Source organism: Alligator sinensis, unplaced genomic scaffold (assembly GCF_000455745.1).
Source record: "Alligator sinensis unplaced genomic scaffold, ASM45574v1 scaffold746_1, whole genome shotgun sequence".
NCBI classification, from domain to species: domain Eukaryota; kingdom Metazoa; phylum Chordata; order Crocodylia; family Alligatoridae; genus Alligator; species Alligator sinensis.
In genome coordinates this window covers 1,868,316-1,892,946 of record NW_005841959.1, presented here as the reverse complement: position 1 = coordinate 1,892,946, position 24,631 = coordinate 1,868,316, and the positions used below count along the sequence as shown (strand labels likewise).

The 24,631-nt window shown below is 39.4% G+C and overlaps 1 protein-coding gene across 7 annotated transcripts in view; it reads left to right on the top strand.

The window, feature by feature from the left end:
• The window catches only part of DMD (dystrophin), a 1,961,037-nt gene that overhangs the window by 1,413,158 nt on the left and 523,248 nt on the right, over positions 1-24,631 (top strand). For 6 of the 7 annotated variants that reach the window (XM_025200207.1, XM_025200208.1, XM_025200209.1 and 3 more), the window contains one exon: positions 20,350-20,385. The exons of the other annotated variant lie outside the window; for it this stretch is intronic. In XM_025200207.1, coding sequence (XP_025055992.1) covers positions 20,350-20,385 — 36 coding nt within the window. The remainder of the gene's footprint in view (positions 1-20,349; positions 20,386-24,631) is intronic. 7 annotated transcript variants of the gene reach the window in all.

The window sequence follows — 24,631 nt, the reverse complement described above, 5'->3', positions numbered from 1 at the left end:
GCGGCGGGTTTTCCCCCCCCCCCCCCCCCCCCCCACACTTTGTTTCACAAAAATTTACAGCTGACAACTCCCCATCATTGTCTGTTAGTTCAGGGGTGGCCAGCCTGCGTCACAGGTGCTACAAGTGGCATGGGCAGCCTCTATGTCTGGTGAATGGCAGACTGGAGAGGGGACAAGTAGTACAGTGGCAGATAGGGCAAGGGGCTGAAAGCAGAGCATCAGGTCAGGTAAAGAGAAAAGGATCAAAGTGGGTAAGGGATGGGGATAATTTGTGGCAGCACTATGAAAAAGGTTGCCCCCCACTGTTATATAGGACAAGAAAAACCCTTGGATATCCAGACCTGAGGTAAACAACTGAATTCTTCAGGAAAGGGTAGGAACTTGGTTCACCATGTGTTTAACTTGAAATATAGACATAATTCCACTGAAATGAGTTGAACTAAACACATATTTAGAGTTAAATATCGGTTTAAGGACTATATGAATGTAGCCAGGGTGCTCAGCACTTTACAGGGTTAGGTTCCAGGAAAGGACTTCCTGAAGACCTGTAATAGAGTGAATATGGGACATTGCTCTGTCTTCTGTCTGGTTTCTGGTGGACACACACAAGCAAGATCACCAAACCCATTCTAAGAAGTTTTATTGTGCTGCTGTTTGGGTTTCCCATTTTTCTTGCTTTCTAAATATTAAGAAAAAGAGTGCATTCAGTGAAACCTGAATCCCATGTACAGACCTTTAGTCACTTCAGCCAGCCCATTATTTTCTTCTTGCACGTGATGGCTCATACATCTCAAATACAGTGTTCTTACCTGCTGTATTTGCCCAAGGGACAAATGTTCATGGTGACATAGGTTTGCACTTGAGAATAGTATAGATTCCATATTTCCAGTTATATGCTGCTTACAAAAGTATTGCTTTAAGACTGGTTTTAAAAAAATCCCATTTTCCAGAGTTTTTCCCTAGTAGGATTGTTTTTATTTCCTGAAGTAGAAATAAATAATGAAGTAGGAAGACCTCCAAGGTGAAGACATAGATGAATGGAGACAAAATATTTAAAATTGAGCTTTTTAAAAAAAATATGTTGAGTTTTTCATCTAAATGACTGCATAACAAGAAGTATATGAATAAACCAAAACATTGAGAGGTGCTGATGCTATGGTCTCCCATCTGGATAGATTTTTTTTTTTTAACTTGTCAGAAATACTATCACAAATGCCCTTTTATCCAGTTCAGTTGAACTGTACATGTCTCCTTTAATGTTAAAAAGGCATCTGTTACTGTGGATACTAGGAACCAAAGATACTAGGAACCAAATCCTGAAACATGCTGAGAGTTAGAGCACTGATAATTGTACTAGCATCTCACAGAGCTTGTCCCTTGTTGTTGAGAATAGAAGCAAGTGCAGGGTTTGTTGCTTAAAAAACATGAAATGGATAATGATGCAAGTTACATGTAGCAACATTTTATACAGGTTTTTTGATAAACATTATAAAATATCATGTAAAGATAATTTTATTTAATTTTCTATTTAAATATTATGTCAATAAATATCCAAATATAATGAGGATAAATACATAAATAGTGGCTGCATGAGGGAATATATGTGAAACTGTTTAGAATGAAGGAGCGGTTTTATTTGATTTGAATATAAGGTTTTCTTATTTTTGGATCCAGGAAATCTGGGTCCTTGAAATATGCATGTAAAAAAATAATGTTTTCATGTGTTTATATTACAGTATGTGTACTTTAGCAGGATCCAGCCTGCTGCCTCTGGGAAATACTGCAGGAAACTGGTCAGAAATTTTTCAACTGAAGAAATTTCTGTTGGTAGGACATATGGAGTCACACCATTTCAGGGCCAAAGTGCTGCCTAACAATCCAGTAAAACTTGGGCAATTCCCAATAGTAATATGCAAATTAAACAGGATTAAAAAAATGTGCTCTACCATTTTCACTAGTATAAATAAGCCCCCATACATGCAGACCAGGGGAGAATGAAGTTACTCTACAGAAGGCAGTACGGGCAATGGAAACCTACCTGGTTTCTTGCTAGGTTACTCCCCTGTCTCCTTTTCAGCCCTAAGTGCTCCCTCCCAATTTTATGGCTGAGTTGATTTACATTTTCTACTATTTTTAAACATTTAAAAACAATGGCTTTTGTAATAAGTAGAATGAATCATCCGATCTTATTTTACTCTTCAGAGTGTCTCCTGTTTGATATGGTAATGAAGCATTTTGATAGTTTGTCTCCCTGACAGGAAAATATGATCAGCACTCAGTTGTAAGAAGAGTAGCAGTCTTTTTTAATAGCCTAGAAAAATGACTCAAGGATAATGTGGGAATATTTTGTTGTTTTGTTTGCTCGTTCAAAGTGTCATATTGTTTCATATAAGTATCAAACAGAAGACATTGTTGATAAGCAAATGAGAACAGCTACTAATTAAAGGGTGCTTGTAATAATAAAAAAGGTAACATCCATATTTATAGGTAAAGATTATAATAATGTAAGTGAAAATTATATTTAAATACAATATGAAAACCAAAAAGAAAAAAAATAGATTTACAATTAAATGAAAAATTTACAATCAAATAGAAATAAAAAGTTAAAAGATGAAAACCTTTCATTTATAGAATTTAAGCAAAAAGGTTAGGTTTTTCGAATAAGTATCTTTGGAATATCTGTTCTGTGGAAAATTTGAAATGTCTGTTTTTCATTCTGAAGAAAAACAAATTTGTAGGTATGGCCTGTGGAATTTCCTGTGGGGGGAGTCTCATATTAGTACTTAGTCACCTCCATGCATAAAGCAACTCTTGCTTCAGTCTTCTTTTCTTTCTTGGTCCTTGTCAGGCTCAGTGCCATTCCTCATGAAGATCAGCAGAGGGAGGTTAGGTATCTTGCTAAAGAAATAAATTATATATATAATATGTATTTTATATATATCAAACATTATATACTACAGTAGTAGACAACCTTTTTGGCCTGTGGGACAGATAAGCTGTGCCAGGTTGGTCCACGGGCTGGATCCTATCCATGGGTGGGCCCAATCTGGTGCATGGTGCTAGCTCAGCTAGTGCTCAGTGCAGCTACACAGAAATAGTCTGGCTGGGCCTGATGCAGCCCTGTGGGGCTGGGAATATGTTGCAGCCAGTAGCCACTCATGAACTGCTGAGCCAGTGTAGCTGTGCAGGGCCAGGCCCTGGCCTGGCCAGCCCCACCCAACTGCATCAGATCCCCAGTCTAGCCAGCCCTGTGCAGCTGCATGGGCCCCAGCTCAGTCCAGCCCTGCAGGGATGGGCCCAATCCCTCCATACAGACCCAGCCCAGCCAGGGCCCAATCCATCTGTGTGAGGATCAGTATTAATTGCCACTGCTCTCCTGCCCCCAAATTTCAGGACCTGTGCAGAGGCCAGTAAACCAGATTAAATGGCTTTGTGGGCCAGGTCTGACCCACAGGCTGGGACTTCAGCACCCCTGTACTGATGCATTTCTTCCTTTTTAGTGTTTAATCATTTTACTGTCTCTGGAGATTTGCCTTTGTGAGCAATTAGACATTTTCTTCCTGTTCTTCTAATTACTAACAAGTTTTAAGTAGCTGTGTTTTTAGTCCATTTCATAGGAAATGTCTCTACATGCCTAGGCAATAACAATCATTTCACATTTTTTTAATTTTTTTAGCATAATTTAGAAGTTGTTTTTCACATTCTTTCAGAACTCATGTGCACTGACTTTCTGATATACTGGAATTACTGTATCACATGTATTAGTGGCCATTATATCCCTTCTATAGTCTTCTACAAAACCACCAAGAGCCATCAAACATACTTATTCTATAAATTATTCTAACTGTACATGATTTGCTTTACACCATTATAAGACACAAATTAGCTGATAACCATTCACATAATGACTAGATTAGGAGTCCAAATAACTGTTTCCATGAGTTCCACAATGCACATATTAATAACCAGGGGTCCTGGTTTTCCCTGATTTAAAAAAAAAAAAATTCGGTTAAAAAAAAAAAGTAACCCCAAATCCACATTTTCCCCTGATTTAAATGAAATAGTTACACCACTATGTATCTGTATCTGTATTTGTATCTGTATCTATATCTACCTTATGTTTCATTTTTAACCAAAAATTGTGGATTTTTTTAAATCAGGGAAAACCAGGATCCCTGTTAATAACATAGCCTGTGCCATAATCTGAATTCTAAAACCTGTGGAGAAGAATGCCAACTTTGTAGTTGGTGGGATGTGATCCTTTAATGTCAGTTATCTTAGATGCATATTTGTGCATTATACACCTTCATTTCTTAATGCAAACAGTTTTGAAGATGGCCTGGAGTGGAGCCCTCTCCAAAGGTAATGGCCAAGGGATTGACATATGGTTTACCATCTGCATGTGTCTTTGTTCTATATTTAGCTTTATTATTATTGTATCCTAAATTCTCTGTTCATATGGACCCTTCCTGTATCTGAAAGGCAAGACTGTAACAAAAACATTGTGCAGAGTAGTGTGGAGTGACACAGAAGATCTGTAGCAATGCATGAACTACCCTTCCCAAGTGCTGTGATCAAAATCAATAATATTTTCAATATTACTTTAACTTATTTTTCAATTTAATTTTAAGCAACTTTATTTAATCTGTTTAGATCAGTTCAGATTTAATAATGATTCCTTATTAATTTAAAGGACACTTGGACTCATGTAAACTGATATCATAGAATCATAGAAGTAGGGTCGGAAGGGACCTTACATATCTTCAGGTCTGACCCCCTGCCTGGGCAGGAGGGAAACTGGGCTCAAATGACCCCAGCCAGGAAGCCATAAAGCCGCTTCTTAAAGACCCCCAGGGTAGGAGCCAGCACCACTTCCCTTGGAAGTTGGTTCCAGATCCTAGCTGCCTTAACTGTGAAGTAGTTCTTACGGATGTCTAATCTAAACCTACTCGTTGTTCCTTGTTATCCCGGGGGGCGCTAGGGGAAACAAGATCTCCCCCAAACCCTTCTGGTCCCCACTAGTGAGTTTATAGATGGTCACAAGATCCCGCCTCAGCCATCTCTTGTGAAGGCTGAACAGGTTCAGGTCCCGTAACCTCTCGTTGTAGGGTCTGCCCTGCAGTCCCCAGATCATGCGGGTGGCCCTCCTCTGGACCCTCTCAATGTTGTCCACATCCCTCTTGAAGTGGGGTGCCCAGAACTGGACACAGTACTCCAGCTGCGGCCTGACCAGTGTCGCGTAGAGGGGGAGGATCGCCTCCTTGGACCTACTTGAGATGCATTTATAAATCAGTTCATGAAGCTGATATAAAACTTCATTTAAAGATGATATGAGAGGAGAATAGTGGGCTCATCTATATATGCCCCTACAGAACAGTAACTCGTACTGCCACTATGCCAGCGGCATGTGGTTATTTTTACTGCTACGTTGCTGCAGCAATGCACTATACCAAGGGCGTGTTTCTATGTCCATGTAGCTGTGGCATCACGGTTTGTGTCCACCGATGCTTTGTCGCTGTAGCATGTTGCTACAGTGACATAGCGTCACGTGTAGACATGCCCCTGAAGAGCAGGCCTTGTGAGGAAGATGGCTGATGAATGACTTTTTACTATTTACAGCCACCTTCAAAAGCCAGCCATCACCCCTTTACCGGACTAACTTACAATAGACTGCTGCACCAGATATCTGCAGCCAATGGTAGTGGAATGGCCTAACTTGGAAAAGGGAGCTTGAAGTGAAGACGGTTAAGGTACTGGTGCATAGAAGGTCTCATGCAAGGTAGTTGTGGTAATCTTTAGGCTTACAACAATGCATGGAAGGGAAGAGAAAATTATATGCTTAGGCAGCCTAACTTTTCAGTTTTTTGGCTTTATGGATTTCTGCCATCATAAACTGTTTAATGGGTTTTGTGCATTCATTACTTAGTGTATTTTTGCTACAAGAGAACCTGGGGGCTAGTCAAGGATCAAGACCCCATGGTTTTACTGAGAACCAAAAATACCAAAGACGCTTGTGTCTATTCAACTAAGTTTAAAATGTGTTCAGCACTAGTACAAAAGTGCTTACCCCCAGAGATCTTGCAATCTTTGTTCACTTCATTTATTCATTCATTGCTTTGTTTAGGTATTATAAGTTAGTCATGAAATGAGCAATTTTTTTTAAGGTAGACATTTCCTGTTAGTTGCATCTTACTACTAGTCCTTTATGGTGTTGTGACAACCCCAGTTGTTTTGAATTGAAATAAGATTTTTAAGCTTCAAAGCTTCCTCATTTTTCTGGAGAAAATTCCTGGTCTATCTGTAGAAGATAAAATTGATTCAGCAATTCTCTTAATTATTTAAAGTTTTAACCCAAATATCTGTCTTTTTTTTCCTAATATATCTTGAAAACTTCTGAGTAATAGGGATTTTTTTTTTATTCATAGATTCATAGATTGTAAGAGGATGGAAGGGACCTCACAAGATCATGGGGTCCAGCTCCCCTGCACTAGGCACTGAAGAAATTAGGAATTTCTTGCCCTCCAGAAGTAATCAGTGTCTGTTCCCCTGAGCTTCAAGTTAGACCAGGGTTGTCCAACTTCTAAGTGACCAAGGGCCATATGCCCCACTAGGTGCACAAGTAGGGGCTGCACATTGTGCAAGCATCATTGGCATGAGCCTTGTTCCCATCCCCCACTGCACTATGGCTGTCCCTGGCCTTACCCCTCAACTCTTTCGCTGTGTACTTCCCCCATCACATGACACTTGCACCCTGGGCCACAGTGGAACAGTCCAGCAAGAACATAACGTGTTACTTGATACAAGTGTAACGCGTGGCATGGCCCTAAGCTACTTGTGAGCTCAAGCACCTGCTGAGATTGCCCTATCACTTGCCTTTCATGGTACGGAATAAAAGTAGCTATTGCGACCACTTTGACCTGAACTAGGGGTGAAATCTCTGCCCACCCCCTCCACAGTAATACCAAACATGACCCCAAACCTCCTGAATGCCATTTTCAGACTTAACCAAAAATCAGGTCTACTGACATTAGACCTCAGCCAACAAGGTGCAATAAAACTAATGCTCTACCTGCCAAATGAAACCTTTAGAGATTGTAAGGAAATTAAAAATAAAATCCTTAGTCTGTCATTGCTTTAGTTTTCCCACTTGGGGCTACTGGATCAAGCACCCAGCATAAGTTTTACCACTTCACAGGAAGAATAACTTCTGCTTGGACAGTGGCCAAAAAAAATCCAAGTGTAGGGAGAGGCTGCTGGGCTTTGGGGGTGGCATGCAGCCAGCAAGTCCTGATCAGTCACCTATGCTGAACATCAGGCAAACATTCATGAATAAGGCAAATCTGTGAATATATAAAAATAGTACCCTTACCGCTTCCTTTCAAAGCTGAATTAAAAGTCCTAATAAAAATCCAGTTGCTATTGTTCTAATTTGCTCCCACACTTAATTACTTGTATCTGAAATGCAACAAATTCCTTAGTCTTTAACATCGAGCCTGCCTCTCTGCTGAATCAGGCCAGCTGTCATAGAACCAAAATCCGTGACCTTCTGGTAAATTGAGCCATTAAACTGTATGTAGACCAGACACAATTTCCAGTGGGATTTAACTCCTCAAAGGCTTGATTCATTTTCCAACTGTTTCCCTTCCTCTGACATAACATAACTAGATCTCCTCAATATAATTAATTATGGAGTTTCAAGCTGAAAAAAAGTATTTAAAAACATGCTTGTGCTATTTCAAAAGGAATAGCAAATAAATAAAGCACTCATTATCAGTTTGCTGCACATCAAAAGAAAGATAACGAATTATTAAAAAAAAAAGATAGCTAGTGGTTTTGACAGCAATTGACAGAAAATACTTCTCTTTTTGGCATTCGTTTATTTTATATTTTTCTTACCAACCCTTCCTTCAGCAGGTTCCTTTTATTCTGCAGCACTCTCTCTTTCCTTCCCCCATATGCCCATCTTAGTTGAACCCAGTCTTCCCTAGCATTATTCTTGTAATGATATAATTTTATACCACTTGGCAATGTGTCTTATGTCTTGGCACTAATATTAAATGTAGTGTAATTGGGCATAGAATCTCCCTTTGAAATATCTTTCGGACATAATTGGAAGAAAACGAAACATAAAAAGTGTTCTGTGGCTCCCAAATCATGTGACTTTTGAAACCAGAGCAATTTTTAAAAGTTGTAATATTAAACTCAGAATATAGAAAGTTCCTTTTTTGGAAGCACTTTCCACTGAAGTATTACTGTATATAGTGGCTTTTACAAAAGCCCATGGGTTCATTCAGCTTTTGTAAACTGAGAACCTGTGATTAGTCCTTGTGAACAGGATTTTGTGGGAAAGAAAAGGCAGCATTGAATTGCCCACATCATACTCAATGATATTTTTTTTCCTGCAATCATAAAGTAAAACACAGTAACATAAGCTTATTTCAAATTAACTAGGCCCCCAAAATTTGCATTTCATTGAGACATATGGGGGGCAATCCTAGCCATGAATATGGTAGATAGAATTGCTCATATTTTTCACTTCATGGAATTAACCACGCTCCCGCCCTCCCCCACAAAATTAGGTATCTTAAAGTGTATAATGATAAGCAGGATACAGGTAGAATTAACATTTGAATCTATCGCCTTCCAAATGCAGTTGAGTACACTGAATTTGCAAAAAAAAAAAGGAGGAAATTTATTCATTGACAGCATTTGAATAATGCTTTTGAATCTTAACCCCTCAATGCTCATGTATTGGGGATTTTAAAAAATATGTACAAAAATAGTAAAATTAACCAACGCATACTTAATGATATCATTCCATTTCAGTGCATTTCACTGTTTCCCTTCTCTTTTCCTTTGTAAGCTGTTCAGGGATCTTATCTTTCTGGTAATCATCACTTTAAACCACTGCTGATTTTGTACCATTAATTAATTACAATTCACATATTTCATGTTACTTATGTGACAGGAAAAAAAGGAGTACAGTTTTGTAACATTTGCACAGAACAGTATCTTAATTCTTGCTCTTGAAAAGTATAATTACAATATATCATAACAAAATATGATTATGTTTATGGTTTTGGCTCATGAATAGCTGATGATGAGATCTCAAATTTCCAAGTCATTTAGCTAACTATCTGACCGTCAGGAGTCATGCTCTCATCTGTGTGCATATGAAACAATGAATTTCTGCCACTTTGAAGTTATTTTTGAAACAATCAATCAAACAACAAACACACATGATCTATTGTAATTATCACTCTTCCAGGAATAAGAACTACAGGCAAATTTTTCTTCATTAGAGAAAGGCACACAACTTGCTATCTGGGGAGACTAGACAGATCCTTTCATCTTTGCTTATGTTTTAATGTATAATCAGGTGAATATCCCCAAATAATATCTGAGCTTCAGAAAATCTTCCCAGCGGTAGTAAAATGAAAAATGGTATATATACATACTAGGAGGGGAGCACTCAGTGTAAATTCAATCAAGAATGAAATGCTATTACGTGCAAACATCTCCCAGGCTGGTGCAGAGCTAATGGAGCATAGGATATACATATACAGAGACAGTCAAGAGACAGAGAAGATATGTGGCTTTGCCTACAACTTTGTTTAATGAAACTCTCAGCCTACATTGTGAATATAATTTATTGTTTTGTCTCCATGCAAATCATCTCAGTTTTCATTCCATGCATTTCGTAGACTGTAATTTGGTGGTAATGGCTTCTTTGTACAGTTTGGGAGTGATGAGCAGGAAAAAAGCATGTCATTTAATAGAGGATGTGCATGTCTTTTCCAGATCATAGCCCTTTATTTTAGGTCAGGAAGAAAAGCATATATTATTTCTTAGATACCTCGTTGGGAATATACTATTTAGGATTTAGGGGAGAATAGCTGAGGGGAGGGGATTTTAAATCACCCTGCACAGGCAAGTGGGTGAGCAATTTATCCATTCTTCTGCCTTATCTCAACCTGTGCACCATCTACTTTATCTTAATTTATAACTCTCTTTCTTTTATGCTAGGCATTTTTTGTAGTTTATGAAGCTTTTCTTTGAACTAATATTTGCAAAATGGTCACGTTTACCTGCAGATTTGATCTATTTTGCTGTAATGTTCCAAATAGGATATATTTTTTTTTACTATATCATGAAAAAGATGGGTCTTTCAAGTATGATGCTACTCTGAAAAATGACTGTTTGCAATATTACATTCTTATTTGTCATAATAGTCCCCCTCCCCCCCCATCTTTTCCAAGCTATATTTATACTTATCTGAAAAAGTGCATCATGATGATGATGATGATTATTATTGTCATCCCTGTTGCAAGTGCAGAACTAGCTACATGTGTGAGTGAGCTGGATTCTGTTCTGCTTTGTGCATCATCAAATTTGTTAGATTGTTTCCTTTGGCTTAGCCTGGATTACAAGAGAGTAAAGAGAGCGTAGCTAAGTGAGAAAGAGAGTGTAGCTGCAGTATCTCAGGAGGATGACTAAAACCAAAATATGACTGTAAGAGTGTATGTCCTTCTGCAGCAATCCCATGACTGTTACTTAGAAAGAAGTCCTGTGCACTCTCTACCACTCTGCACACATCTCATGATGAAACATTTTTAGGTAGTTGCTATTACAGCACTGCCTAATCGCTCTCTCAGGAATGTTCTTGAGACTGAGAGTGCATCATAAAAGATCTACATACTATTTTCCAGCAAGCAGTGCACAAGGAATAGGAGAAAGTGTCCAGGGATTGATTTCCAGACATGGCCTCAAGGGCTAGGTACAGCCCTTGCACATTAAAGCAGGCAAAAAGTGCTCTAGAGCTGTAGCTGAATGGATGTTCATGGCTCTTAGAGTGATTTAAAATGGCAAATTGTGTTCCAAATTAACCCTCAATGGATGTGTACCAACCTAAAGTGCTTTCTGTTAGTGTGCTTTATCAAACATCTGTGCCAGATCTCATCAAGGGTTACTCAACTTAGAGTATAATTGCTGCCATCCCAAGTGGCATTGCACAGGGCAGAGCTTGTTTGCTCTTCCCAAGCACTGATCAGTGACAGCCTCTGAATCCAGCCTGGTAGGCAGCCTTGCTGGGAGGCAGGGGCTAAGGGAAGGGAAGTTTTGTACCTGCAGTTGCTCCAGCCCTGTAGCTCACCACTGCTTGTGGGAGGTGCTGCTGTGGGGAAGAGGAGTCTGGGGGGGTCTCACCTCACAGCATGGGCCAGGCAGTGGTGTGCCACTGGTTGGTGGGGGAGGTTGCAAGGGAAAGGCTCTAGGCTCTATCCCGCCGTAGCAGTCTGGGTCAGGCAGGGGTCTAGCCACCCCCCCCCCCACCTGCCCCAGCCACTGGTGACAGTTGCCAGCTGGCAGGGGGGGAAAGGCAGGGGGGGAGCTGGGGAGAGGCACTACTCTGGTAGCCTCTTGGGAGGCATGCAGGAGTGCCCCCAGGAGCCAGTGCAGGCAGGCTTCAAGCCCCCAAGTGAACAGTAAACATCTGTTTGGTTTACTTGCACTCTTACCTTATGTATAGTGCTTTAAGTAAAGTGCAATAGAGTGCTTCCACCAGGGGCTTTTTGAACATCTGTACTTTGCCTAAATTACTGTAGATCCCATTTAAGCACCTTGAATATTGATTTCTGCTTGCCTCCTGCTCTGGTGGGGAGGGAAGAGTTGTCTGCTTGGGCACATGGGGGAATTATGTCCTTCTCATTTTGAACGAGGTTACAAATGGACTCATGACTGAGGTCTTCATTTTGTCTGGAATCACAACCTTCTGCAAAAATTCTGAATTGTGATGGCAGATAGTGATAACTAATCTTTAATATATGGCAATCATGCCAGGTATTCTTCATCTGTATTTAGATTAATTATTTATCAGAACTTGTCTTGGACAGATGTAATGTCAAGTGTTTTGGAGAGCTACTCTGTCAGCATCTGGGAAATGTAGTACATATGGCAGAAATAATATATTCTGTCAACACAGGAACAGATCGACATCCTCACTGCCTATTTACTACTGGAAAGGCTCTATTTATAATGTTGCAGGTTTCCCTCAGACTTTTGAGGAAAATATGGACTTGACCAAGTTATATGCATGATTAGAATTTATTTGGAGGAGGAAAATAAAGATTTCTGTAGATTATGTTCCCTTATCTATGTAATGTTTTAGAGTTTCTCTGTCGTTATATGTTTTCTTGTATAAGTGATTTTGGTTGAGAGAAGGTTTTAACTATTAAAATTAAAAACCAACCAAAACCTTACTTACATATATGAGGCAAGAATTTAACTACATTTGTGCAAAAGTGTAGAATTTAAATACAAGGAGACTAAAGAAATATAGCAAAATTGGCCTGTTGAATCTACTCTGATCAAATTTGACCTTCAAGTCATTGACATCCCACAAAAAGGGACCCAACCCTATCCTGCTATTTGTGCAATGCCATTATTTGAGAAATGGGCACTGGAAGAAATTCCAGTGGCAAAAAGACACTTGGATTAATAGCTGTATCTTAATTCATGACAAGTCCTCCAGGGGCAAGTGAATAGATTGCATCGTCTAATCAGAAAACTCACCTGAGTGCAATTTTTCCTAATATATATGATTCTTCTCCAACTAGTACATGTGCTACATTGCTCAGTCACCCCTTAAACTTTTGCATATTTTATCTCTTCTTATCATATAATGCATAGAGAGAGAGGAAAAGTAACAGCTATAGTTTATGTAACTATTGACATCCATATAACACATTTGTGCAAAAAGTCCACAAGAAAGTCTACTCTAGACATCTTGTGTACCATAGCCTCAACGTCATAACGAATGAGCAAACAACAAACCAATCTAGAGTTGGGGATGATGTAATGGGGAGAAGGAGAGGGAGTCTTATTGTGCAGAGGTATAGGCATACCCATATGTACTTGGCACCTACACAGCCTACCACAGAATTCTCCTTTTGTTTCAGTATACTGCCGATCCTTGATTTTTAATTTTTAAAAATAGGTCAGGTATTTAGTTGGTATAAATCATCATCATTTGTTAAAGCGATTGGAGTTACCTATAAAAGATGTAGTCTGTGGGATCACCTTGAAAACATGACATGGCTGTAAACCAGCATACATGAGTTCACAGACCATAGACTGTGAGTTACCTTCACCATGCATCATAACTGTTTTGACCTCTGAAATCTGAGGATGGCAATCTGAGCCCTTCTGAAAATTGGAATTGGCATTATTATTATGACTAAAGCTTGAGAGCTGCAAGTTCTGTTGTCTGGTACACATAATGGGTGCCCTCAGTCCTTACAGTTTAGGACTGGAATGATTATTGACTTGTGGGTAAAACTACAGTTTGGAGTTAATTCAGCAAATGTGCCCTCAGCCATTAATCTAATTGCCAGTGTCAGGTATTCTCTTTCTTTATCATTTCAAGTGACTTTAGCTGTGTCTGCTAAGAAACAGCCTTCCATCAGCAAGTAAATAGATTGGGTAATCTAATTTCCATATCTAATATCTGTGATTCTATGAAAGATAAAATTTGAAACATCTTCCTTTCATCTAGATTGACCCAGGAAAATAATAAATTACCCTGCCTCAGGAGAGCTACTTTGCAAACACTTTGGATGTTATAACTATTATTTCTAAATCCTTGTACATCTGGAGAAATGATCACCGCCAGTCTGAAAAGGATCTTAAATTTCAGATTATGATTAAGATTTTGTAATGTTTTCAAATGTATGATTAGCTAGTGTTTACTTTTTTCCCCTATTCTTTTTGAGGAAACATGTAGTCACACTCAGCAAAGGAAAAGTAGCCTTATTTCCAGCCTAAAATTGTGATTAGTAGTTAAACTTGTCAGTGTCAGAGAGCCTGTAAGTGCCTGGTTTTATCTGGATGTATTATGCTATTCAGATGAATAATCCAACATTGATTTTGGCTGGTTCATCAAGAGCCATGTAGAACTGAGGGATAATGGCATCTGTTCCATCTTCTGTTGTAATACTTCTCTTGTATGCATTAGCACTGTTATTTATTCCCATGTTTATGACCTTTGCACCTGTATTTCTAGTATTCATTCAGAGCTTTGGACTAAGCTTACCATCTATTGTGTTACATTTTGCAACTTATAGAAATAAAGGGATTTAACTTGGCAAAGATAACTTCTTAAACTACATTTCCTTTTCTTAACAATTTGTAACCAGATGTCAAAGGCTTAGTAACAATAAATCTTCTCTGACTGATGAAAAAGCCAAGCAAAGCACATGGGGTTTCTATATGCCTTTAGTATTTTCAAGTTAAAGGGAGGATAAGGATCAGAAAGTTGTAGAAAAACTCTTCTAAAACAGAAAAATGCTTTTCCCAAGCATAGGATACAGTGCATCTCCCATTCCTGCGGGCTGTTGTTTGCAAATAGAAAATGACCTCAATCTGGAATCCTTCCAGGGTCTAGCTCCTGAAAAACTGCTTGTCACAGTCTAGCAACACACTCATTTCTATAGGGAGATACATCTCATTAATTTTTCAAACTACAACACATTTGGAAGATATGGTTTCCTCCTTCCAATATGGCCATTCTGTTGAGCTAACTTTGTTGTAGTAATATAAAGAAAGAGAGAGGTCTAGATGTATCCTTATCATCTCCTAGTTAATTAAAGTCCCCCACTTCTATAGAATAGATTTGACTACATCAAATCTCAAGTATCATTTAGGTAGTAGGTTTTGCTATGCTGCCATGTTCTTGTTCGTGTCATGACAGCAGAGAAAAAGTAAGACTATTGCAGACAAAACCAGAATTTGAGAAGCATCTGGTTTAACACTTACGCCAGTGGCTAAAGCACTTTTCCAAACCATTGTAACTATCATGTCAAAGGTAGTAAAAATATGAAGATATTTAATATGCTGACATATTTCTCATGGAAAGGGTTAAAACTCAGTGCATAGTCTAGGAGTCTAATTGGAATAACTGCTAAAGACAATAAATGTTTTTGATAATAATGGAATATTAGCAGCCAGCTTTCAAGTTCCCTTACACTTATGAACTGGGATCACTGGTTTCAAATGAGCTAACCTTTATGTTAAAAATGGCTTGCAGTTTGGAGGAGTGAGGGACATGCTTATCCCACCCAGGGAAGTCTGGACTGACAGCTGGCGGGAAGCATGGCCAGCTGTGATTTGAAGCAGCATCCAAAACCATTTTATACAACAGGAGTTTAATGTACATACTTTTGTACAGTTTGTTTGTTTTTTGGTGGTGGGGGAGGATATTTTGTGTCTAAAAATAGTCTAGATGTAACATGGAGTGAAAGCCATTTACTGTTAAAGCTGGAATAGTGCTACTATGTTGTGTATGTGCTGTTAATTTTTTTGTTCTTTTGTCAAAACATAGTATGAACTCTGAATATACAATAAATAAAAAATAAATTAACAAAGTCTTTCCATCATTGGTCTTCATTCAGTTTTCTAACAAGGAATAATTTGTCTAAAAATCAAACTTTTAACCTCTCTGAAGCCAAGGAAATGCTATATCAAAACATGTTTTTTTAAATCTTTTTCTGGTGGTCTAGTTTTTGGCAGTTGTGCAGTGATGACTTTGTTTACTGCGGATGTTTGTCTATTGATATTTTGTACTTTTTGCTCCTGTAATATTGATCCTGGGTAATATTTTCAGAGAAATAGCTGAGTGACTTTGGCAGCAAAGTCCTTATTTCAAAATTATCTAAGATAGAAGCCTAAGTATTTTTGACTGAGTGACATTTAGAGCTTAAGCTCTTTTTAGAATAATGCTTCAGAAAAACTTACTCTATGAAGAATGTTATAATAAAAAAATCATACAAATAAAAATTAAATGAAGAGATGATAACCCTGGAATGTAAATATATTGTGGCTAGAAAATATATATAGTTGGCTGATAGGCTGATAGTGTTCTGTTATTGCTGTATTCTTTTCACATCCCCAGCAATTTCTTTTTTCTGTTTATATAAACTATTAATTTCTGAAGCTATCTTTTATACTGTAAAACTATCTCTAAAAGAGTAAGAGAAGTAAAAAATGTTCTTCCACTATAGCTACTGATCAACGTCTAACACCACCTATAACTAACACTGATAATAAAAGTGCATGAAACTCCATCATATCAACCTGGCTCACATTGGCTTCAGTTTACAGTTAATCACTACTCCCCTGTCAGAAAGATTTCATCTGTCTCATAGTATGTTAGGAGAAAGGAAGACAGATACAAGAAAATAGCTGATGATAGTTTATATATTGGATATCAATATGTATTCAAGAATCAACTCAAAAATATATATATATATATTTTTTAATACATTAATCAGTTTTGAAGTCAGAAGTATGTCTGTGCTCATGTAGTCTGAGATTCAGCATAGCACAGGCCACAGAATTTTTGCATAGTGATTCCAATATCTAGCCCAATAAATTATAGCTGGACTAGAAATTTATCTTTTAGAAAGACATCTTATTTTGATTTATACAACTTTCAGCCATTAGTCTCCAACATAAGTGACATGTAGAGGAGGCATGAGGGGGCACATGCCCCCCTTGAAATTGGCCATTGCCAGCCAGGGAGTGGGCAAAGCCAGTCAGTGCCCACCCTGAGAAGCGCTGGTGGCACTTCCAGTTTTGCAAGGAGCACTTCCAGGTTACCATCGGCACTTCCCCCCCAGCCAGCAATTGGCTGCTCCCCACCAGTGATTGGCCACTGGTACCCCTTCCCTCCCCACCGCCCTCCCGAGCCAAGAGGCACCAGTTGCCCATGGTCTCCAAGATTAAATTGTCTTTTAGGTATAGCCTCTCCCTGTGAACTTAATTTTAGATCATGATAAAGTCTTGTAACCATCTTTTCAATACGTTTAATAGGCTGAGGACCAGTTCTACAAAAAAGACCTGGGGATCTAAAGTGAGACAGGCATAATTTTAGGCACTTAAGTCTAAGAAAACCTTACCTAACTCCATAAATCATAGGAAAGTAGGGCTGGAAGTGACCTCATGAGATCATTTAGTTCATTCCCATGATCAAGGCAGTACAAGGTCCATACAAATCACAGTGATTACCTGTGTGTTCATTCAAAAGAAATGAGGTAGATGTTGTATCAGTGCCCCTTTTATTCAAACGACTGTTTCATGTAAAAAAAAAAATAAACATTTTTTTTAGGAAAAGGGCCAGAACCACTATTTCCTGTCTCTCAGATGAACTTCCTCTTCCCAAAGACCCAGAGATCCATGTTCCTCTTAAATTTTCTGTCCCTGTTGCTCAATGTATCTGTCCTGAGCTGTCCTGAGCCCTGCCTGTAGCCAGGTGATTGTGACTATCTTTTGAGAAGTGGAAGATATGGGCTTGAGATCCTTAGGATTCCAAAGGAATGCAGCTCTTCCACCTTCTTGGCAAGTTCTGTAACCAGGCACTGAAAAGATGTCAGTAACACCTTATCCCCACCTCCACTTCATCCTTCATTTAAAAAAAAATCTTATTTCATTTTTCAAAGGAATGAATTAAATGAGTAGCTGCTAATGGCCTTTGTGTATGTCCTCCTTCTTTAACCTGTCGGTCAACTTTGGCTTAATACACCACTGTATTTCACTGCCTCCTTCTGAAATAGTTATTAAAGTAAGATTTGCCCAATTCAGGCTTTTTATAGTGCATTTACAGTACTTTCTGAACCAGTTGTTTTGTAAAGTAGCTTCATAATCCTGCTTTTAGATAAAACAATATGCTGCTTGGAGTTGAATTAATGTTTTTCCTCCCCACTAAGCTACATGATAAGAATATGTTCATACATGCTAGGCGGGTCACTTTTGGCAGTATCCTGCTAGGAACTTGAATTGCTCACCAGCATTAGCATCACCAGCCAAGTTTTTAATTTATCCAGGTCTTGGTAATAAAATTTAATTCTACTACATCTAAGGAATACCTAAGGAAATTGCATTTTTTTGCCAAGCAACTTGGGAAAATGATTGCCATTTGAGCATATTTTTTGTCAATAATAGTATTTCATCTAGAATAAAAGCTGGCTTTACTACCATTTATAACTGGTCCAAACCCTTGCATTCTTCTTATACTCGTAGGCATCACATGTCCCTATTCATGGGGGCCACCCAGAGCACGAAGTTCCTCCCTGCTGTATTGTCACATACCCCAAAAAACACACAGAGTTTACACAGGGATAATTCCTTTATGCCCAGCAAGAGACATTTAATAGTTCTACCCACTCTTTACTTGACTAAACCATATCCAAAACCATAAAATATAGATACAGATAGCAGAATATATGGTCATAACAGTAACATAAACAGATGCAGCATAACACTGGCTTTCCAAGAGACCCACATATGCCGTGTCAGGACAGCATAGTACAACAAAACATTTATGAAATGTTATGAACACCCAAAACATAATAGGGTTCATGACAAGAGGATCATAAGAAAGTAGGGCTGGGTAGGGACCTCACAAGGTCATCTAGTCTATCTCACGGGGGAGGATCATCTCTGACTAAATTCCAGCCAAGTGTCTGTCCAGCTTGCTCTTGAAAACTTCCAGGAATGGAGATTTCACAAATTCTCTTGGCAGCCTGTTCCAGTGCCTGATCCACCCTCATAGTCAGAAAGTTCCTTCTTATGTCCAGTCTAAATTTCTCCTGCTGCAACTTGAGGCCATTGCTCCTAGCCCTGTCCCTTACAGCCACAGAGAAAAACCCATCTCCAACCTCTCTATGATCTCCCTTCAGGTATTTGAGAAGTGTTTATCAAAGCCCTCTTCAGTCTTCTCTTCTAACTCTCGTTTTTCTCTTCAGACAAACTCTCATTAACATTAATGGCAGCTTTCCAAAAAAAGACCAGGTAAGGATTTAGCAGGAACGGAGGAAGGGCTTTTCATTACTTAATCCTCAGCATGGCTTCTAGAAGAAAAGATTTTCAGATTTCTTGAGGCTGGAGAATTTGAAGGGCATTGAGAGCAAAAATATTCTTAGCACAAAAGTTCCCTTTTTGGTTTCTCCATTCCCCCCTAGCCCCAATAAAAGTTTTTCCTTGATTTTAGATTGAAGGTAGATGGCTAAAGATACCTATGTGGTACAACTTTATTAGGGTACTGTTATGATTATAGGCTAAAGTCATCTTATTTATCTAGTGTATAATAGGATGGCAGGACCTTCACTTTGTGCATTTAAATTGCATAGTCAAGGATAAATTAAATCAGCCTTCTGAGTTTTCATGACAATACAAGTTTTCAGGGTTAATAGAATAATTTAATTTTTAAAACAGAGAAACCATATTTGAGTTATGAGAGAGAATTTTTGGAAATCACATATTTACATGTATTTATAAGCAATAACTAAGTGTGCTGAGAGATTTTCGTTCTTTAAACTTTCCTGGGAATTGAAGCTACTTTACACCGCACAAAATTGAGTTCCATCTATTATGTTATTAAGTTTGATTGTCTGGAATAGTGTGAGATGGCCTAAAATAGTTTATCCTGATTGCATAGAAAATCAGCTAGTAGATTATGTGCATATCATACTTCGGGGCTTTCTGAAAACAAATCACTGATATACCGCATTGAAATGCTTAAAGAATTATAAATGTTCAGTAGAAAAATTGAAAAGTATAAAATATAAATGCTCTTTGTTATATTTAAGGTATGCTATATTAAGAAAACAGGAAAATGTTTTAAAAATAATATAAAACATAAACATAATCAGGATGGCTGGGATAAAATTATGAATGAGGCAAAATGATTAAAAGGAAATGAAGCCCAAAAACCAGCAGCAGTTTGGTAAGTACAAAAAAAGAAAGAAAAGTTCCCTCTGTTGACTAGGAATATATTTATTCTTCAAGCAATATTTTGTAGCTTTTGTCCTCTAAGCTAAGCACCATTTTACACATTCCAAATACCCATACCCTGTTTATACAGAATAATATTTTAATAAAGAGGAAAAGTCACTTTGCAAAATATATCTGTACATTTTTGGTTTATGTGCAGCTATAACCCTTATACTGACCTTCATTTGTTTCTTTCTTTCCTATAAATCTGCTGTAAAGATTTGCCTCCAGGTTTTATAATCTTGATTCCTCCTTGACTCCCAAACTGTCCTCAGCACCTGATTTATCACCTACTGTTTTCAGTGAACTGATTTTTAATAACATTTTGTATTATATTACACACATATTTTAAGAATCTTTAAATAATGTATCACTTTGTTACAGATTCAACATTATTTTTTTCTCATTTTGTTATGATGGTTCTAGTGTGAACTCCCACTTCCAGAGATCATTTCAAAGTATAGTTACAATTCTTTCTGGGCTGTCATTTTATCCACCTCTTTTCTTTTCTCCATCTTCTCTCAGCTAGCAGAATCCATCATGGCATCTGATCTTGAAATGGTAAGCTGTTATCTGACTATTAGTTGACATTTTACCATATGTTCTCAAATAGCATGGGTAGTAAACTTCCTATGTAGTGTCCCTCTGTTCAGTGTTGTGTTCCCACGGATAGCAGCTGAGGTTGCTGCCAACGCATATCATCTCTTAAGATATTGATATACATTAGGTTAAAAATGACAACATATGTCAAAAAATGTCCCTTGTAAATAGAATCTCAAGGACTTGTTGTGACATGACAGAAAATATCCAAGTTTATACTTGTATATTTTGGCTCTACTACAAACCACTCTATGTTGCAGAAGGGTGACCCACTGGGTAAGACCAGTTCTGGCCCATAAAAATCTCTGCCCCAAAATATAATGCTTCAGGTGCCAGTTCTCCTTCTCGTCATCATTCTTATCCTATACTCACTCTCCTTCATTTGGGCTGTGGGAGGAGGTTCTTTCAATCCAAGGGAAGGGCAGAAAAAAGATCTCATGTTGTCTATTTGTGGGATGGTTGCATTACCTATACCTAAATGATAAGAGGACTGTGGAGCACAATCTATGCTCCTATATCAGCTGTCAGGATAAGAAGCTGTGGATACTGCATGGGGTGACTCATTGATTCTTGTTGAATTTGAAACATCTTTTAATGTTAGTTGAATTCCAGAATGGAACTTACAGTTGACAGACCTCTTGGGGTTCCTCATTTTGTCACAGATCTAGACAGGGTCACATACAAAGTTCAGATCCTCAGTCGCTATAATTTAAATACTTTGGCTAGGTACAGAAGTTACACATACATTGGTATAAGTGATTGGAAACTGGTCTAAACCTGTAACAGAACAGAAATTCAGTGCACATAGACTGGTTTAAAAATGGTGGAACCCACTCTAAGATAGACCTGGATCTATGTCGTATCAGACTTAATTGGTTTAGATTTGACCAGTCTATCAAACTGCTGCACCAGATCCACCCCCACCCCTCAACACAAATTAGGTCTTGGTCCTCTGGCATCCCAGGCTCCTTTGTGGGTACCCTCTAAACCCTCATTTACAGGGCCTGCCCCTGGGCTGTCACAGAGCTCAGGCAGTAAAGCCTCTGCCCCCCAGCCCTGCATTATGCCTACACTTGTCAGCTGAACAGGGCAGCAGGGAGGAGGGGGGAAGAGCGCCCCCTGCCATGGCCCCTCAGAACTCAGGTCTGCACAGCTGGGAGATGCCTGCATGGCAGGGGGCTTCCACCCCCCTGCGCTACCCACTGCCAGGCTCATCTGGCCAGCAGGGCCCCTCTCTGCATCCCCATGTCCATGCCAGATGCTGTCTCTAAGTGGAGGGGGAGGGTGGGAATGGAGCTCCTGGCCCCAATCCTGGTCCTCCTAGAGTTCAGATCTGTGCAACTTGGTGGAGCCTATGGAACAGGACCTTCCCCCCCACTGCCTGCTGCCCAACTTGTCTGGCCAGCAGGGCCCCTCTCCATAGTCCTGCCCCCTGCCAATCACTGTCTTTCAGGAGCAGGGGGGAGGATGGCTGCATTCCTCCCTTCCCCCCCCACTGCTGAGAGGCAGCGGCTGGCAGTAGGGGGGCTGTTGAAAGGGGTCCTGCTATCCAACCAAGCTGGGAAGCCTCCCTGTTCACATCCCCACACCTCCCTCTGCTCTGGGCTGCCTGCTGGCTGAGCCAGGACCCATGGCTGGGCAGAAGGGCTGTGGTCTGACAGAGCCAAAGCCTCTGCACCCTGCCCCACCATTGCTCTGAGGAGCCCAAACCATCCATTTGCAGAGTGCTTCTCTATGCCCGCCCCCATGCCACTACCAAGTGGGCTGTCAGGCATCCCATGGTGACCTGCTCTGGAAGCCTAGGGCTTGGCACAGGGGTGGGTCTGCAGAGGCAGCAGGGCATGGGGGCGGGGGTTGTGCCTGACAGCCAATCAGAGATGGCCCCCTCTGGGCTGCACTCAGCTTCCCTTTGGCAATTTCTGGCATGCTGGGAGGCATGTAGGAGTACCGTACACCTTCTGGACTCAGCCAGTGCAGGCATCTGCATTCCCTCCCCTCCCCTCCCCTCCCCCCCTGCCCCCCCGAACTGAAGGGTGAATGTATGTTCTGTTCATTCTCAATCCACTCTACGGAGATGGTTTGATAGATTCTGCCTCAGGCTTTTTGAATGTCTGTACTTAGCCATTCTCTCTAGGATCTCCACCCCAGGAGCCCACTGGGCCATGGCTTTCCAGACTTTCCAGAGGGATTTTGAAAATGTCATTATTTGTTGTTAAAAAAGATAAAACACAAGGATATATAGATCATTAAAGGGGGAAGAAGGAATAGTCTAAAAACACCTTGAATGAAACACCCCTCCCTTCCCCGACAGTATCTTTCATATGTGTTCACCCTGCCAGATCAGATTCCCATAGCAGTTCCTATTAACTTGAGTTGGTGAAAATAGCTTCTCCTTGCTACAAAGCTTGCTCTTCCTATCTCTTGTCTTAAGATTAATGTGTTTCCTCCTTATCTGTGACCAGTGAGTCCATTTTAAACCTTCTTTCATCACATCTAACCCTTTGTTTTTCTGGGGAAAAGTTTTACTCCCCAAATTCCCTTTCTGAAAACCAGTACATAGAAAAAATGGTCCTCACAGTTTCAGCCTCCTCCATCAACATATCTAGTGTTGGTCAAAGCACAGCCACTGAAATATTCTTCACTGCCCTGAGGCTTGTGAGTACATGCTGAAAAGTCTCGTCTGCAAAGATAGATATGCATGTTGTGATGCAACAGTTTTTATAGAAACAACTTCTTGCTGCTTCCCAGGATTTTTAAATTGTACATAGAGTTCTAAACTATTTGCACCCCTTAAATATTATTTACTGGCATACTCACTGCTATGTTAGCATAAGCATATTGATTCCATGAGCCACTTCCATGAATGCAGTTGCCTAGCAAAAAAAAAAGTTACGGCTTCCTCGTAACATTGCATAATCACCTCTGAGGCAGATGATATTCTATATATACAGGACTGCTGAGGCAGCTTTTGGATTATCATGGAATTATTTTCTTATTTTCACAGTGGTATGTTTTCTGTCATCATTTTAGTTCCACTGACATGTGCCAGTCAATGTAGTAAAACTTCTAGATGCTTACTTGTATTGGTTCTCTTTCTTTCTCTTTCTTTAAAGTGTGTATGTCTAGAGAGACAGCGGGTGAGAGAGAGAAACAGTAAACAACTATATTATCATGGAACAGTGAAATGACTGTAACAAAATGTTCTTTTTAAAAAGAAAATTCTGGAGAGTTAAATTAGTAAATTGCATGATTTGTAATTTTATTTTTAAATCTGTAGCATATGTAAATGAAGATCCTTTTTCTCTCATAGTCTGTTCCTGATCAGTGAAAAAGACAACAAATACAAATTGTTCTTGGGTGGAATAATTTAACAAAGCCTATTTTGTTATGCAGATTAACTGTAGGTGTTACATTATCTACATTTTCTGAGATTGTTAGCAAGCTTGCTCCAAAATGTACAAATTTCAGTCTTCCTCACTGTGTGTATAACAACTCAGATTTAGAGAATTGGCCTGTTTGTGAACAGGCTCCAAACCCCTCTGAAAGGCTTCTGTTTTAAGTTGACAATGCCAAAGACATCTATAAGGAAGTTATCAGTTTGGTCATCTTTCATTTAGAACACATTAAGGTTTAGAGAAAAGATGATTAAGCCACTTCCTCAATAGCCTCTTTAATTGAATTGTCTCCAAATTGCCTAAGAAAAGAATGGAAAGAGGTAATTAGCCATGTTAGTCTGAAGTCAGGCAGAAGACAGGGTAGATTTATACCTTATAGACTGTAGACTTCATCAGATGCTGTGTGAGCTCGGGTTCGTGAAAGCTTATGATTTATTTTATAAGAAGCAAATCTATACTGCTTTCTGCCTAAAAAAGGAATATCAGTATGAGAATGATAACTTAGGGTATAGAATGCAGTATAACCTCATAAATCCAGATATCAAAAATCCATAATTATCAAAAATCTGGCACTTTTTTAAACTACACTCCACTGGGGAGTAGCAGCAGCCAGTCCCAGAGCAGCGGAGGAAGAAGCTTGCACGCGGTGGCTGCCACTACCATCCACCACTCCATATCATCGCTCCATGTAGGTCGCTGCTACCCCCTACCCCCAGCTCCAGGACCGGCTGTCGCTCCAATTTAAAAAATCCCGATTTTTCACATTTCCAGCAGGTGCTCAGTCCCAAGCATGCCAGATTCATGAAGTTATA